Below are 17,801 nucleotides of genomic sequence, written 5' to 3' on the forward strand. Positions count from 1 at the left end.
ACTGGGATTGGTATGTAAAATAAGATTGTTTTAAAAATAAAAATATAAATATTTAAAAAAAATTAAAAAGTATACCTTCATGAGTTTGTTCACAATGTGTGTGCAGGCACCCTTACAGAGCCCTGCAGGTGATTGTGAGCTTCCATGTGGGTGCGGGGAACCAAACTGATCTTCTGCCTGAGCAGGAAGCACACTCTGAACTGCTGACCCAGCTCCCTCATCCTCACTCTTTTGAGTGGATGTTTGCTCGGGTCCCACTGTACAAGTCTGTGATACTGAGTGGTGGCTTCCCTCCGAAGGTCGTCTGAGAATTTTCACTTATTTGCTCATGGTCAGTACAATGTGCTCACATTCTTCCTACGAAAATATAGTCATGAAGTCATTGAAACGGTATTTTTTTTTTCAGCTTACTGAGTATTTTAGAACATCATAAATGTAGACTAACGTTAAGAAATCTTACAGTGGGAGTTATTTCCAAGTGTTTATGATCAAATGCTCAGGCCTACCGTGCTCTTTGATTTTGTAAGTCTGGGAGATGCGGGCAGTCTGCTGACATTCTTCGTTGATTTATACAGATAGATTATAGATCGTTCGTGTTCAGCCAAATGCCAGAGACCTTGCTTTACTTTATTTGTGTTCTGTATGAACATAAATAAAAGAACATAAATAAAACACTTACTGTACGGAAATGTCTGTTTTTTGCCCACCAAAATGACTACTATTTGATCTGGAGTACTTTTAGAGAAATCCATAGACAAAAAGGCATCATGAGGATTATGTTCTAGAATTTCCAGAATTAATATTCACAACTGTTGGCTGGAAATGTATTTTCTATCCATTACGATTAATGCAACTATTAACTTGTAGTATAATGTTTACTGAACAGTTAGAACAGCTTTATGTTATAGTGAAGAGCAGTACTTTTCTAAATGTCTTTGAAGTGGTCCAACTATGCCAGTGGTTCTCAACTTCCTCATGCTGCAACTGTTTAATACAGTTCTTCATAACATTATCTTCATTGCTACTTCATAATTGTAATTTTTGACAGTGTTATGAGTTGTAACTATCTGATAAACCAGATATCTGATGTGCAACCCCAGGGTTGCAACCCACCGGTTGAGAACCACCGATCTATAAGCTGCTGACGGCTAGCAGTGGCACCTGGGAGGGAGGAGCCTATTGATTATCTCTGAGGGGATTGTGATCCTCTTCTTTCTGAGTTAACACATCTAAAGTTTTAGGGTAGTGTCTCCTTGAACCTGGATGAGCAGCTTCTACAGAGCACCTGGTTTTATAGCTCACAACATCTAAGTACATGCATAATAAGTAATATCCATACAGAGGCTGGAGAGATGGCTTAGCAGTCAGAGCATTTTCTGCTCTTGGAGAGGATATGAGTTCACTTCCTAGCACCTATAAGCCGGCTCACAGCCATTTGTAATTCCTGTTTTAGGGAATCCGAGCCCTCTACCTCCAAAGGCACCAAATATACACATCATAGGCACGTACATGCAGGCAAAATACTTATACATGAACTAAAAACAATATTTTGCTGTATGCATTATCACCCAACTGTTTAAATTCATTCCACTTTAAAAAAAATTTCCTATACTAATTTAAGGCAATCGGCAATGGCTTCTTAAAGCTCAACTCTACCTATCTTCTTCCGCATCCCTAGTATGAAGCCGAGGGACCTTAGGTAAAGTTGGCGTATATTAATATTTCGAAGAACAAGGTATTATATAATGAAAAGCAGCTTGGGTGGTTAGATGCTATTCATGAATTGTGTCGTACAAGTCTTGGAAACGGTTTCAGTGTGATTGAGCAATGTTGCATAGTGCCAGAGCTGTTAGGCAATTTCAAGACAACGGTTTGGGGAGCAGGTGACCTTTTTGGCTCAACTGTGTTATGTCCCCGTCACGTATTTTTCTTCTTCTGAAAAATAATAGCAGACACACTCGGGGCGGGGGTTCTTAAACTGGAGCTGCTCACTAACTCCAGCAAGTGACGACCAGCACACTTTTTATTAAGGAATGTCTTAGTGCTAATGGGTGTCATATCTAGAGTGAGGCTTGAGAAACCTGGCCGTAATGGCCTGGCTACAGTGTTTGTATTTGATTTCATTACATCCCACTTTGGGTTCGTTGTAGTTTTGTTGCAAAGATAGAAGCATCAGGTACAGAGAAGCTTGCTGATTTTGCAACTCTTTTCTTTCCTTTGAGAAGAAGTAGTTGAGAGAGGTGGCTAATAGCTGCTTACGTACAAACGGTCAGTCAGGTTCATAGAGCTGCTTTGGTAGACTCCCAAGGCTTCCATAGGGTGGGTTTCATAGTTTATTATAAATTGAGACTGATTACATGTTCTGTAGATGTTAAAATTTAAGATAGATCCAGAAAGACATACCAAATTTGAAGCCCATGTAGTGTGACCCAGTAAACCAATTAGGCCTTGTAAGGGACTGTAGTGCACGAGAAAGTGCTCAACTAAAGGGCTTTCTGCCCTTGACCCTGGTGGTTCTCTGGATCAAGGAAGGCTCTTTCTGTGCTGTTTCTTTATCTGAGTCTTTATTACTTTTCCAGTGTATCTCTTCTTTCAGTTTCGCAGTGTTGGCCTGATAATCAAGTTATTTAGCAGAACCATCTTATCGTATGCGTAGTCTGTTTTTTATGATTTGTATAAACATTTGAATTCATACTTTGACCACTTTTGGAGTCTATATAGCATTTTATTTGTTATAGTTCCTATTTTGTACAACAGTTTTCTAGTGAATCAAAACACTGCATGCTATCCTGAGAATACATTATTTTCTGTTTAAAACAAATAATAAAAGCTTAGTTGTTTACAGTGTGATTCTAGATGCGAGTTGGAATTAAAACTAATTGAGAGTTTATACTATTCCTAGGGCAATAGTTTGTCTCACCAGGATGAGAAGTCTGTCTTTGAAATGTTTCTCCGTAGTCCATCATAGTTGCTCTAACAGCCATGGTTGTTCTTGGAAGCTTTGCAGAGTCCACTCTGTCCAGAGAACACTTTATTTCTCAGCTTGTGAAGCTAGGCATTGTCAGAATTATTTTTGTCTGGTGGCAAGTTTTTCAAGCCATTTCCATCAACAAATTCTCTATAAACATTTAGTTAGTTAAGATACTCTGGGCTTTTATGTTTAATCTCTAGTCATGCTGCTCTGTCACTGATACTTGGGCAATCTGGATTTCACTGTTCCTCTGCTGAGCTTTGAGACGGTTAGGAAACCAGCAGATCCCATTAGGCCCTCAACTCTGTGGTAGAATCGAGGGGTGCACGGAAGGTGGATAATCATTTACGATCTACTCATTCTTGTTGGTTCCCCCTTCTAGGTTGTTTGATGTGTGCACTGTGTCACGAACAGACAGAGAAACCAAACTTACACTAGTGTTTGAGCACGTTGATCAAGACTTGACCACCTACTTGGATAAAGTTCCGGAGCCTGGAGTGCCCACAGAAACCATAAAGGTACCAAGCATCATCCTTCTGTACTCAACACCAGCACTCTTTCGTGTGAAAATGGCCAGAATTGGTGTTTTTGAAACTTAATATACAGTTCAGAATGTCAACTAAATAAAATGGTCAAAAAATGGAAAATCATCTAGTCCATCTACTAAGTATCTTCAAAGAGTAGGATCGCAGTCCAGTTTAATTGTAGGGTGAATTAAAATAAAAAACTTTAGTTTTAATGCACATTAAAATTCTTTAAAACGACTTATTTGTGTATTATCTCCCTAATCTTATAAAGTACGGTATAACAGATATCACTCAGTTTATCCTGGTGTTCTTGTTCTTTAAGAGATACATTTTTAGATGTCAATCAAAGGTATATTATGCATTATAATTATATGCTGATTCTCAGACATATTCATTTGATCCTTTTTGTTTGTTTGTTTTGTTTCTTCCAATTCATCGGGGGAGGGGGGTTGTTTGTTTTTTAGTCTAAATGGCAAGTACTAATCTTGGTATTCAAAGATAATTAAAGATGCTTTCTGCCCTTCACGGTCAACAAGCTAGGAAGTATATTGACTACGAACAAATTCTTCCTTTAAGACTAATGGAAAAGCTACTCAAAATGTTTTGATGGTCTAGCCTGTTATTCTGCTTAACTTCATTTTCTGGTCCATCTGTTAAATCTGTGGCTGTCCCCACAGAGTAAGAAATGTCCTTTGAGCGATGGCTAGTTGGTGTCCCCGGATACTGATGCACTCCGACTGCAACACAATAAATGTCTGTTTGGGGTTAGGCTAGTAAGAGTGCAGTTTTCTCCCATCTAGCTTTCATTAAAGAGTGAGATAAATAGTGGTAGTTTCGTTTATTTGTGCAGTTTGAAGGCCAGGAAAGCCCTCAGCATGCAGGATTTCTGATCACTTGTTCTCTTCACTCTGCACCCTCTTCCTCTGGCATTATATTCCACTCCTGTGACTTCATTTCTTTTCTTTGTGTACTTGGTCCAGAAACTCCATATTGTGCCTATAGAGCAGGGCCTTAGTCCTTTCTGCTCACTGTCTCCTGACTGCATTGAACAGTTGCCAGGTTTTTATGTGGTCTGACTTCTGACCTAAGCGGCCCTCGTGGAGCTTCTCACAGTCCTCTCTAAGGTCCGCCCAGATGTGTGTGATGTGCTCTACAGTCCTCTCTAAGTCTGCCCAGATGTGTGTGATGTGCTCTCACAGTTCGATATCGGCTCCTCTGCCTTTGAGTAGTTGTTGCACACTTCACTTCGTAGTATTTTCTGCCCTTGTGATTATTTATGTATATATCCTACCTATTTGTAGTACAATCACATGTACTGGTTGGCATACTGGTTTGATACTCACACAGGAGTAGCAATGAAGTGGGCCTGGGAGATTCGTGTGTGTGTGTGTGTGTGTGTGTGTGTGTGTGTGTGTGTGTGTGTGTGAAATCAAACATAATAGGAAAAGAAGCAGGCGTCATTGTGGGTCACCAGAGTTGGGAAGTGCTGGGATTAGTGCGATCATGCCTGTGTGTGTGCATGCACCTGTGTGCATGCATGCATCTGTGTGTGCATGGGTGGGTGCTGGAGGTTGGTTACCAGAAGACTGAGATTCTCCTGGAAGCTGAAGAGTCTCTACAGCCATCAGAATTAGTACCTCTCTAGATTAGCTGCTAGAAGTGAGGTTGGGAGCCAGGCTATTAATTAGAATTAATGGCATATGGTTAAGAATATGATGAGTGTTTTCAAAGTGGCATATAACCGTGATCAAATAAAAGTAATGTGTATGTAAGTACAAAGGTCTCTGGTTAACTTTAAAGAGTAACTAAAACTTCCTTGTTTTCATCCTTAATTTTTAAAAATAGCTCTAAATTGTTAGTTTTTTTTTCCATTTTTACTGATTAGTATGTTTCTAACCTGAATGGTGTGATGACGTGAGTATAAATCCACCTTACAGGCTCCTCTCATTGAGTCCTCCTTTTCAGCTGGTCGGAACACTGAGGAGGACTGCAGGACTCTTCCTGCCCAGACTCCGTACTTCTGGTCAGGAAGATGTGAGCAAGCCACTGACACACTCACCATCAACTGAGTGTGTGTGACTCTTGTCACAGTGACTTCCCCATCACACGGGAGTGTACCCCCTCAGACCATGAGACCAAACAGATTCTTGGTCCCCTAATTTGTCCTGTAAGGTGTTTATTTAGGAGCTTATACAACCATTAAATCGTTAGATTAAAGGTGTAACTGACATCCATGAGATGGAAAGTTAAGTTAAAAGTATAGTTGACACAAATCTTTTTCTTAGGCACTTGTATCTTTTGTTTTTGGTGATTGATTGATTTTTAGGAGTTGGTGTACAGGTTAAGTGCATTGTTGGTTGAGGTTTTCAAGCATGGATGTGGAGAACAGAAATATTTGTTGTACAGAAGGTCTATTTATACCAAGTCTCTTTGAGCCAGTGAATGTCATATTATGTTGAATGGTTTACTAAGAACACAAAAATGGATTCTTTCTATAGAATGTTCTGTGGAATAAGGCTCTTTTTAGAAAATACTGAGAGATTATTTGTTCGGTGTTTAGGGGTGAATTATTTGTTTGGTGATCAGGGGCTGAAATGCACATTTAAAGAGAGAGAGAGAGATGAGTCTTACAAAAGCATATGGCAGACATTCTCAGTCTTTATTTGAGCATTTTCAAGTACAAACACCTCACCTGTCTTCGGCTTTTTGCATGTGGTACCGAGGTGTTCTTTAGAGCCATCCCAGAAGCTAGGAGGTTAGTAATACTGTACTGACATAACATGCTATGTTGTCAAGTCGTAAACTGGAAAATATTTTAACGTAAAGCAGATACATATTTAAAAATCAAGATAAAAAGCATGGGTGATGATTTAGGCCGGGGACTTTGTCCTTTACCGTCTGTTTTCCAAGGTGCTCTCTTGGCTCTGTTCACCTGTTAGTTTGCCACCTATAATAAGAACATTCCAGTGCTTATTGGGGTATTAATTGTAATAGGATGGCAGGACTGGATAGAACTAAAATATTTCGTCATGTCTGGACAGGGATAAAATCTTTATCATTTAATCAACATCTTCGTTAGAAAACAAATTCCTCTCAGAGAACAGTTTTTCAGATATTCGAGTAACATTTGTTTTGAAAAAACAAAAAATCATGAAGCTTTACGTAGTTGTTCAGGTTGATACTTGGGTCCCTTTGTAGGGGACAAGCTTCCATTACTGCATGGTTTTCCCATCGGCCTTGAATAAAGGAAGTCACTGGCTATGCCTGGGCTGAAGATCACCTCTGAGAAGCTGTAATAATAATGATAGTGATAATAATAATTGTAGGATCCTGTCAGGACAAGCTCAGTAGAGGCCTAAGTCTCAGTGGTTTACCGTGAGGCAATACCTGGTTCTGACAAAGACCACAAACTGAGTCCACCCAGGTACCGCTCAGGAGCAGACCATCCAAAGGAAATTGCTGATGTTCCAACCATCAGAGATAGGATCACCTGCCAGCACACTCACCAGGACACCCCTAGACAAATGTCAGCCAATCAGGCATCCCAGACCTTAGAAATCCCTCACCCCCACCTTTGCTACTATAAAAACCCAACTCTAACTGAGTTGGGGCCCTCTGATCACTCCAGTACATTGGGTACACACGGAGAGACTAAGTTTGCGAACTTGTTTAAGAATAAAAGCTCTTTGCTTTTAATACAGGGCTTGGTCTCCTAGTTGGTTTTGGGGGGACTTTGTGATCTAGACATCATCATCATAATAATAAAAAAAAACCTATAAGACACTGCTTTTTCCAACATTTTCAAAGTATATTTCTAGGTAAAATGTTCTAGATGTGCAAACCTCACCTTGAAGGTGTTGTGGTGGTCTTTAGGTCCACCGATTCTTGTTTGGTGATGACATTTGCATAGAAAGCTTGTTGACCACTCTACTGTGAAACCAACAAGTAGCTTGATGCGACTTTGTTGGCATAGCTGGCTTTCCTCTTTCTAATTCAGACTATCGTCTTCGAGTCTGTTTGTGGAGTCGAGTTTCCACCTTTACTCTTCATCTTCATGCATCCATCTGCCGCAGGGGTCAAAGCGGTGTCGGAAAGCTCATTCTCCATATTTCTCCGTCGTGTGGAGTAGAGGGAGCCATATGGCAGAGTATCGAGGAGAGAGTCCTCTGTGAGGGAGGGATTCCTTCCCAGAGCAGAACTGGGTGCCTGTCCTCTTGCACTGAACCCCGTCTTGTGTACTGGCACTCACCAGCAGATCAGCTTTTCTAGGGCCTGGCCCAGAGTCTTCAACACACTTAGGTTACCTAATGTTATTCCTTGGACATTCTGCCAGTACAACATATTTAATGAAACGGACGGTATCATTTCATGAGAATAAAGCACAGAAGAAACACACAGATCAGTAGCTTCTCTAAAACAGGACCAGGTTCTTCGCCCTCAAGACCATATGGCCTCACGGAGTTGTGGGATAAAAATTATGTCCATGTATCCCTATGATAAATGAATTCTTTGGAACCGGAGAGAGAGAAAAAAGCTCAAGGTTTATGTCTGTGTGGGTAATTTTCTCAGTGAATTGGATTTCCTTTTATCTTCAGTTAGATGGTTTTTGGAGCTTCTGTTGGTTTTGCTGTTTTCAGTAAGAGATAAAATGTACTATTAGGTTTATTTTACAAAACCCAGACTTCAGAGACCAACACACACTCTTGATAACTCCTGCTTTCTGCCTCTGGGAAACAATCTGTTTTCGTGACGAATATCTGCTTGTATTAAGCAGTGCCTGATGTAGGAATGGAATGCCCTAAGCTGATTCATCCTTGTCTGCTTGACATAATGCAAAGTGACTGGTCCCCTGTGCTGCAAGTGAAAGTCTCCCAGCTCTTCCTCTTCTGCTCTTAAAGGAACCAAACCCTGGCCCCTTGCAGCTCCCGGTGGTCTCTGCTTTGCCTGAATTACAGCAGGTGATTTGTCCTATCCTTGCAGAACACAGAACAAATTAACATGAAAATATCGCTTCTCAGAAAACAAGGCAGGCTTGAATACCCTGTCACTGCTGGTCATTAGCCATCTGCCGCCAGCGCTCACACTGTTTATCACAGTGGAAATTCAAGAGCAGATGTTGCATAATAAGGTGATCCCAAAAAAAAACAAGGCAAAAAATTCAAAGAACAAATTCTCCACAATGAAAATAAAGATCCTGGACTGAAATTGTATTTCAATTCAACATCATGGCTAGATTAATTTAATAGACTGATTTTTAGCATGGGTGTCTTTACAATGCTATGCCTCCTATTTGTTCAAATTATTTTTATAGTTAAAGTTTTTAACTTAAGTACATGTGTGAAAGATGCTTTATATGTTATTGGATTAAATGCCCTTTAATGAGCAAAACGACATATTTTAGTGACACCCATTCTAGGGTAAGGGACTTCATAGGTCAGTCATGGCACTTTTATTTTAAAACAGACCCTGCCTTAACAGCAGCTTCAGGAAGAAAAGCTTGGTTGGAATTAAAGTTGGATAGCGCAAGCCGTGGTAGTAGCTTCCCACTTCTTTTTTCCTTGGTACTCAATACTGTATATTCCGTAGTCTTCCTCTTGATCTTCTTCCACTTTCACCCTTCCTCCCTGGACGATCCCACCAATGCCAGCGTTAACCCTCTTCTCTCTTAGTCTTGTTGGCCCTGGGTCTGCCTAGTCCTGCCCAACCTGGGGCTTTCTTTGGGTCTGGAGTCCCAAGTGTTCACTTTAGTCCTCTAGTCTTTCTGTGTACATGAATGTGGTGTTTAATGGAATTGGCTGTTGCTGTGCTTTATCTAATTTACTAATACACTCTAGACCTTCATGGTGCTTTATAAAAATTGGATGATTATAGTGTATTAGCTGTTGTGTTTCTCAAGCATTTTGTATTCTTAGAACAGGCATCCTGGCGTGGGAATAAACCTGAGTGGTCGAGAGTCACCTTGACCCGAGGCCCTGCGGATTCCCTTGCTGGTGGGAGAGAGAGGTTGGGTAGAGTTTATTTAGCGGGTTATGGGGGGGGGGGTGCAGAGAAGAGGGGGAAAGGGAAAAAGAGAGGCAGAAATAGCCTCTCCAGAAGAGCTGACAGAGAGCACAAGCTGGAGAGGAGGTGGAGATCCACTTGCCTGGGGTGGGGGTGGGGGATAGAGTGGTGGGAGGGGCTTGTCTCTTAAAGGGACAGGGTACCCAGGCAACAGGCCAGGCCAGCAGATGACAACAGTGACCTGATCAGGACTGTGACCTATGTTAGGAAAATTGGTTTTGAGTATACCACCTGGCCATTTATTAGATTAGCATTTGTACTGGGTCTGTTCCAAGTTTTCTCTGGCTTTAGAAAGAAACTAGGGTGAGTGAGCTTTAACAAGCACAGAACTTTATAACCCTAAACTCCCAAGCACAGACCTAGTGTGTCGAGAGAAGTGAGAGCTCCTTCGTGTATCCGTCATCCTACTAGGCCATTCCCTTTGTTCCTTCTCCTGCTGTCGTCTACTCCAAATGAAAACTTTCAGAAACATAAGAAACCTTTTCAGGGTGAGCATTTTCAGGTAATTTAGATTTAGAGGATCCTCACAGAAGCAAAGGCTCATGCAAATCCCTGCATCTTTGTAGTAGCTAAGGGTACATGGATGGAAAGAAGATAGAATTATTCAAGTACGTAACACTGCAATTTGAAATTACAACAAAATTATTGGTTTCTCCCACAAACAGGAAGTCCATGTTTAAAAAGTCACTTTCTGGAGGTACAGTTGAGACTCGGTCCTTAAAATAAAGACTGACTCATTAGATAGGGAAATGGCACATAAAGCAGATGATCTGGACTGGCTTGAGCAAATGCCTTCTCACCGCAGGCATCAAGTTTCTAGGCAACGTGAACCTCTTGCATGTCTCCGTGGAGACCGACGAATCTACACAGTGGGGACATTCCTGTTGACATTTGCTTGTTCTCAAGCTCTTTGGGTTTCCCAGTAATCATGGGAATGTGTTTCATTATAGCTCTCTTTTCTTCCTTAGCTACACTTTCATTTCCGGTTGTGTCATGCTATCCAGAATGTTCAGGTATATACTCTCCAGCCTGACCCCTCCTCCCACTTGTCCAAGATATACAAACTTGATATTGGCAGGACGGTAGTTGGAGGGGATGGGCAGATAGACCAGTCTTCAAAATGCTTGCTGTGCCAACATGGGATCCTCAGTGTTCACCACCACAGGCCAGGAAAAAAAAAAGAAAGAAAGAAAAACAAAAACCCTACGGGCATGGTGTTATGCACTTGGCGTTGTGTCATCCCAGTGCTGAGGAGGCAAGAGACCAGGAGGATGCCAGGGGCTTATTGACTGGTCAGCCTTAACTAATTGGTGAGCAGGTTCTGATGAGAGACCCTGTCTCAAGAAAGAAAAAGTGGGTGGCTGCTCAGGAATGACACCCAAAGTGCTCCTTTGGGTATATCCAAGGTATGTGCACCCCCCACTCTCACACACACACACACACACACACACACACACACACTCACGCACATGCATATACGCCTGCACCAATACCAGCAGCCCACCGTGCACACACAAACCCGCTGGGTGCCCTCTCTTAAAGCTAAGCCTTCCTTAAACCTAAATATCAGGCTTGATGCCTTGCTTTCCCTCACAGTCTTCATTGATAAGTATTTTCTTTGAAAGACAGCCCCCAATCTCACTTCTTAATAACACATCAAATAAGATTGCTAATTTAAGTTTCTTTCAGCCATTTTAGATTCCTCTGTTGAGAGTTCTCTGTTTAGGTCTGTAGCCCATTTTTTCATTGGATTAATTGTTGTTTTGATGACCAGTTTCTTGAGTTCTTTGTATATTTTGGAGATCAGACCTCTCTCCAATGTGGGGTTGGTGAAGATCTTTTCATAGGTGAGTTGAGTCCATTTATATTAAGGGATATTAATGACCAATGATTGCTAGCTCCTGTTATTTTAGTTTTTGTTGGGGGTGATGCTATTGTATGTGTTTTTCCCTTCTTTGGGATTTGCTGCTGTGAGATTAATGTCTGTGTTTTTGTTGATGTAACCAACTTCCTTGGGTTGGAGTTTTCCTTTGTGTAGAGCTGGGTTTGTGGCTAGGAATTGGTTAAATCTGGTTAAAATTGGTTCTGTTATGGAATATCTTGTTTTGTCCGTCTATGATGATTGAAAGTTTTGCTGAGTTTAGTAGTCTGGGCTGGCATCTTGGTCTCTTAATGTCTGCACAACACTTGACCAGGACCTTATGACTTTTATTGTTTTTATTGAGAAGTCAGGTATAATTCTGAGACGTTTCGCCTTTATACGTTACTTTGCCTTTTTCCTTTGCTGCTCTTAATATTCTTTCTTTAGTGGCAAAGGGACTTTTTTTTTCAGTCCATTCTATTTGGTGTGTTGTAACCTTCTTGTATCTTCGTACGCGTATCTTTCTTTTGGTTGAGAAAGTCTTGTATGATTTTGTTGAATATATTTCCTGTGCTTTTGAGCTGGCATTCTTTACCCTCTTCTATCCCTATTATTCTTAGGTTTGGTCTTTTTATGGTGCCCCATATTTCCTGGATATCTTGTGTTAAACATTTGTTAGGTTTAATGTTTTCTACTTCCTCTATCACATCTTCAGCGCTTGAGATTCTCTTTTCTATCTCTTGTATTTTGCTTTTTATGCTTGCATTTGTGGTTCCTGATTTTTTTTTTCAAATTTTACATTTCTGTAATTCCCTCAGTCTTTGTTTTCTTTATTGTCTCTATTTTGGTTTTCAAGTCTTGAATAGTTCTTTTCGTCTGTTTGATTTCGTTTGGTTTTCTTTAAGGGATTTGTTCATTTCTTCCAATGTTTTGTTTGTCTTTTTCTCCATTTCTTTGTGGGAATTTTTCACTTCCTCTTTAAGGGCCTCAATCATTCTCCTAAAGTTATTTTTAAGGTCATTTTCTTCTGCTTTATTTATATTGGGGTGTTCAAGTCTTGCTGTTTGTAGGGCCACTAGTTTTTATTGGTGTTGTTTTGCTCTTTGTGGTGTTGAGTATGTTCTTAGATTGGTGTACTTGGGGTTGTCTGTGTCTCTGGTGATCAATCTTCCAGGTGCCATTAGATCCAAGACTCAGATGGTTGCTCCTCGTGGTGCAGTTTAGCGCTATGGTTCCAGTCATCCTAGAGGTCACTTGGTGTTCCTTGAGGTTGCTCAGCACTCCCTGGGGTCACTCTGCAATACCAGGGGTCTTTTTGACCTGCTCCCATGGAGGTTGCTTGCTTGGGGCTGCTTCCTCTGAGGTTGCCTGTGCCTTGGACCTGCTTAGGAGGAGGTTGCTTGGTCAGGGCTGCTACTTCAGAGGTCACCGATTCATGCCTAGTCCAGCGGAGGTCTCTGGCTTTGTCCTGCTGGCTTGATCCTGCTCCCTCAGTGGTTTCTCCCTTGTACTTGCTTCTGTGGATATCACTGTTTCAGGCCCACTCTGGTGGATGTAACCTGCTTAGGCCTGTTTCTGTAGATGCCCCTGGCTTGGGCCAGGTTCTGCAGAGGTCTCTGCCTCAGGCCTGCTCTCTCAACGGTTGCTCCCTTGTATCTGCTCCTTTGGGTGTCACTGCCTCAGGTATGCTCAGGAGGAGATTGCTCCATTGTCACAGGTTTTAATGGTGACATCATCATGTATAGTATATATAGTAAGTACATGTTAGTTGTTTCCTTTTTGACTCAAGGAGTCAAACAGATGTGACCCTGTAAACTTTTTGATTTTGTATTTACCACCATTCGTGTCTGTCCCCGATAATACTCGCTAATTTGTCTTTGTTTTGAACAAAAAGAATTTTCTTTTCTTCAAATCATTCTCCTGGAGTGTAGTCACTAGAAAGCTAAGAAGGAACATAGCAGAAATGGGGGATGGCCAGGCTGAAGAGGTTTTGCTGTGAACTGAATTTGAGAATGGCAACTTAAAGATCAAGTCTGTTCCTTGTACTATATCTTGATCTGAAACAATCGTCCTGCATTTAAGGTGCTCTGTGAATTTACTTAGTGGGGAACAAACACTCAAAGCAGGATACTTGCTGACCTTTTCATCTAACTGATATACCACATATTAATATTAAAACCTTGAACTGGAAAATTCACCATCACCCACAGTTGAGACATAGTGTTTGTGGAAATGAAGATGTTAGAAAGGACAAAGGTGTGGGCCCTGTGTCCTTTTTGCCTTTTCCTTTTACCAAAACATATTCCTGGCCAGGGGGTGAAGAACAAAGAAGAAAGAAGTTGGTAATTGCAGAAGAAAAATGAGTTGATTGGATCCCGTTAAAAATAGATTTGTGATTAGCAGTCACCTTTCTCCCAGGCTGCTCTGTAAAAGGCAGTCCACGGAATGGGGCCATAAGTGCATGAAACATTAATATTAATAACTCATTCTCCCCATTAAAATTATTACATGGAGCACAGCCCTTTCTAAATCTTCTAAATCCCCAACCCCTTTCAAGTGTATTCCAACCAGATATTAAAGACAGGCTGAGTTATGTCTGTATTGCAAAGCTATATGAATCCAAATAAACAACACACAAAAACATAAATAATGATTTTTGTCTTGGATTGTAGTAATCTGTTCTGAATGTCACTACTATACCAACAATCTCTAATGGGCATCGCTCATCCGTTTTGTAAGTAAGATCTTAATGAAAATACTTAGGAATGTGAAAGGAAGTAACCTACAAATTATGTCAGCATGAATTGAGAAATGGTTGCATTTTGGTGTCCTCTGGGGTAACACTACAAGAGAAAGGACCTCTTTCCTGCTCTGTCTTGTCCATCACTTTCACCGCCACGGTTTCACAGAACTAAATATGTAATTTATCGCTGTGTCCCGTAATTAACATATGGTTTGTGTTACTGATTTCTCGGGTTTCAAATGTGGAGCTTTCCTCCACATTTAGGATATATAGTTTTGATTTTATTGTGTGTGTGTGTGTGTGATTTTTTTAAAGGAACTCCAGACAAAGACACACATTATTTGTAAGTTAGAGAACAGCTGCCAGAAAACAGAAAATTAGAAAGGAGTCCTGAGTGGAATAATAGAGATACTGTTCAGAGGTAGTCCTGTACAGCAGGACGAGTTCCTTAGAAGAGAGACAGCTGAGATAGATACTGTTCAGAGGTAGCCCTGTACAACAGGACGAGTTCCTTAGAAAAGAGGCAGCTGAATTTGCTTGTAAATTTTGCTAGAAACAGGCCTGATTTACCATCATTCAGTGCTGGTCAGGAGGAGGCTGAAGGCAGTGCTTTCAGCTTCGTGTTTGAAGCGAGTATCTTTGTTGATGATTTGTAGAAATTCACATATTTCTGGTTTGGAAAGATGAGTGAATATTACTAGATTACAACTTGTTCTTTTTAACATATACAACATTTTAGCAAATATTTACCAGATTGTGGAGTAAAGTTTCCTGTGTGTAAAAGATCACAGGCCAGGCAGTGGTGGCGCACACCTTTAATCCCAGCACTCGGGAGGCAGAGGCCAGCCTGGTCTACAGAGTGAATTCCAGGACAGCCAGAACCACATAGTGAAACCCTGTCTCAAGTAAACAAAAGAACATATGTATAAATTGTTTAGACATTAGAAAAATATTTGATTTGTAGTATTGCATGTACAATTGAAAGGCAAACAGTTATTTACACAAAATCTGGCAAAAGTTTAATAGTCTTAATATAGAAAAAGCTTTTAGAAATGAATAAAAAATGAGCCAGTTTAGATATAAATAAGGAAATAAACATTTATCAAGAGCTATGTATTCATAGACTAACTAAAAGAACTGGGGTTGAGGGGAGCTCAGCTTCACTGATGTTAGGGTGCATGGTGAGAGTCTGAATGTACTAGAAGAGATTATTATGTAAATTACAAAACTAATTCAAACAAACGATTGTATCACTACAGGAACAATTCTCATAACCTAATTAGTAAAAGAATAATTGCCTAAAGAAATAGAAGATACAAATTGTATAGGTAGCATATACTCAATTTGGAAATAGATGTCTAATACTTACATTTTCAAAAACTAGCAAGACATACACTAAAATACAAATGTGTATCTCTCTTAAAATATGCTATGTTGTTTATGTTGGTGACCTTCAATATTAGACTGGATGAAATTCCTAGTACCGGCCTACTTGAATCACCCAACCAATGATCTCCCACTGTTTCAGAGCCAGCGCTCTCTCACATCTGTCTTTCCTTTGTCCCCAGTGTAAGAATGAATAACACCCTTCACTTCCTCTTGACAGCACAGTAGGACAGACCTTATTACATAATCAGCATGTGTACCCTGAAGGACTGAGTGTATGGCATAGTTGGTGATCTCAGTAAAATAGCAGCACTGAGACACAGTAGTACTCAATAGGACTCGTGTGGTCATCTCCTTTATCTCCCTGCCATTGTGCCCCATGTCAGGAAAATTGCACTGTGGAGGAATTCACTTAATTGTAATTGGAAGCAATCACTAGGCAATCGTAAACTAAATTCATCTCTGCATATAGAAGAAAGTTATAAGCCTGTTTTTATTACAATGCAGGCTCATGCATGGTTTCTTTGATGGCTTAGGTTTTTACTTGAAGCCAGCGTTTGGACTTCCTGTTAACACGAAGTCATGGTGATTATATTAAGTATTCGAGCAAAGGCATTTTAAAAGGATGTAATCTGTGTAATTCTGTGACTGCTGAAAACAACTCAGTGCACCTTGCAGTCACATTGTGCTCAGAGAGTGACACACGCGTGGGCAGTGTCGGTGGTCTGCTCTAATTCTCAGTTACGGGTAAAGTTACGCTGAATAAAGAAGTTAAATAAATGTGCACGATTTGTGAAGTGTTGGAGGTGTTGGTTTGTAGGGAGGAGTTTTTGAAAAGTCTGTTGTCATTAATCATTATGGCTTCTTGATGTGTCACTTAAAGAATTAGAACTACCATAGCTTCGGTAGTCTCTAAATCACATTTAGAAAATTAGCGCCACCATAGTTTTCCCAAACAGTTCGTGTTCTAGAGAGCTTGCATGAGCTCATTCAAGTGGATGTATTTAGGATGTGCACACAGCAAGCCCTGAAAGGGACGTCCCAGTCCACCGGGCAGAAATCCCCGAGCTCCCTTTCCTTGGTCAGAATAGTAAGTCCTGGCTTCTGGGAGCTGGTGAGCGTGTTGCTAGGGGAAATGGGCTTGTGACTCTGTGTGCCTTGCCTCGGGAAGGTCCTGACAGAGATAGAGATCTCCATTCTTCTTTTTCTGGTTAGAGGTCTAATGAAGCATCAGGTAGAACTGTCAGGTCTGAGCAAGTACTGTGTCCAGCTGCTTGCTGAGTCACCTTCGCAAGTGAAATTGACGGTTCCATACCTCACAAGTTGAATGTATGTGTGCTCACATAGCCTTTGGCAAGCCTCATGACTACTCGATTACCACAACATGTCGGGGAGCTGAGAGAAAGGTCTTTATAATAAGCATTGGGCACCCTATTTTGTTGAAAGGGAGTAACACTTCTAAAAAGTATTTGTGTGGTGAAATTCCATCTGTAAAATTATGTTACTACTACTGGCCTTTTAAAATTCCATGTTTATAATTTAGAAAAGCTGAGGTAGTCAGGAACATAAACTGCAGGTAAATTCACATGTGCAGGTAGTATTTTAACTTAATGAGAAACAACATTGGGAACATCCGTTTGGGGAAGCCTCCATCGGGTCACATGGTGGCGTCAAATCCTTCACACAGCTCCAGTACCTTACCTCTCTGGAAGTGTGGGCATCATGCTCACGCGCCCCCATAGTGGACCGTTGCAGCAACTGGAATGGATTGCAGAGCCGGAGGTTGAGGATGTCACTTGCACATGTCTTCGTTAACATTTGCAGAGTGGATTCTGAGAGATGCAAGTGCAGATCATAGAGTTATTCCATGAGAGGCGTGACTGAAGTTGAATGGGTTTTCTATTAATTAATGTTTCTATATGGGTGTTGAGCAAAAAGGAGCCATTATTTAGCTAGTGCATTCTGAACATGTTTTGGGTTAGAACATTCGGATTTTCCTTAAAGCATTACTTTGTTATGGGAAAGCAGGGATCCTTACAGACTACACTGGCTGTGAACATTTTAAAAGGTTCAAGTTACATTATTTAGTGTATTTTAGAAATGTGTTTGTTTAAGAGATTAATGATTCCATTTCCATGACTTCTCCCTCTGCATTTTTTCCATCCCTCCAGTGCTGTGCTTTGATTCTGAGTTACCAATGTTTTTTTTTAATTTATTTATTTATTGAGGATTTCCGCCTCCTCCCCGCCACCG

The 17,801-nt window shown here is 40.8% G+C and overlaps 1 protein-coding gene across 1 annotated transcript in view; it reads left to right on the top strand.

Moving 5' to 3' along the window:
• Positions 1–17,801, top strand: part of Cdk6 (cyclin dependent kinase 6) — a 190,796-nt gene that overhangs the window by 45,350 nt on the left and 127,645 nt on the right. Inside the window, exon 3 of the mRNA XM_026778322.1 lies at positions 3,354–3,489. Within this exon, the coding sequence (XP_026634123.1) occupies positions 3,354–3,489 (136 nt within the window). The remainder of the gene's footprint in view (positions 1–3,353; positions 3,490–17,801) is intronic.

Source organism: Microtus ochrogaster, unplaced genomic scaffold (assembly GCF_000317375.1).
Source record: "Microtus ochrogaster isolate Prairie Vole_2 unplaced genomic scaffold, MicOch1.0 UNK126, whole genome shotgun sequence".
NCBI classification, from domain to species: domain Eukaryota; kingdom Metazoa; phylum Chordata; class Mammalia; order Rodentia; family Cricetidae; genus Microtus; species Microtus ochrogaster.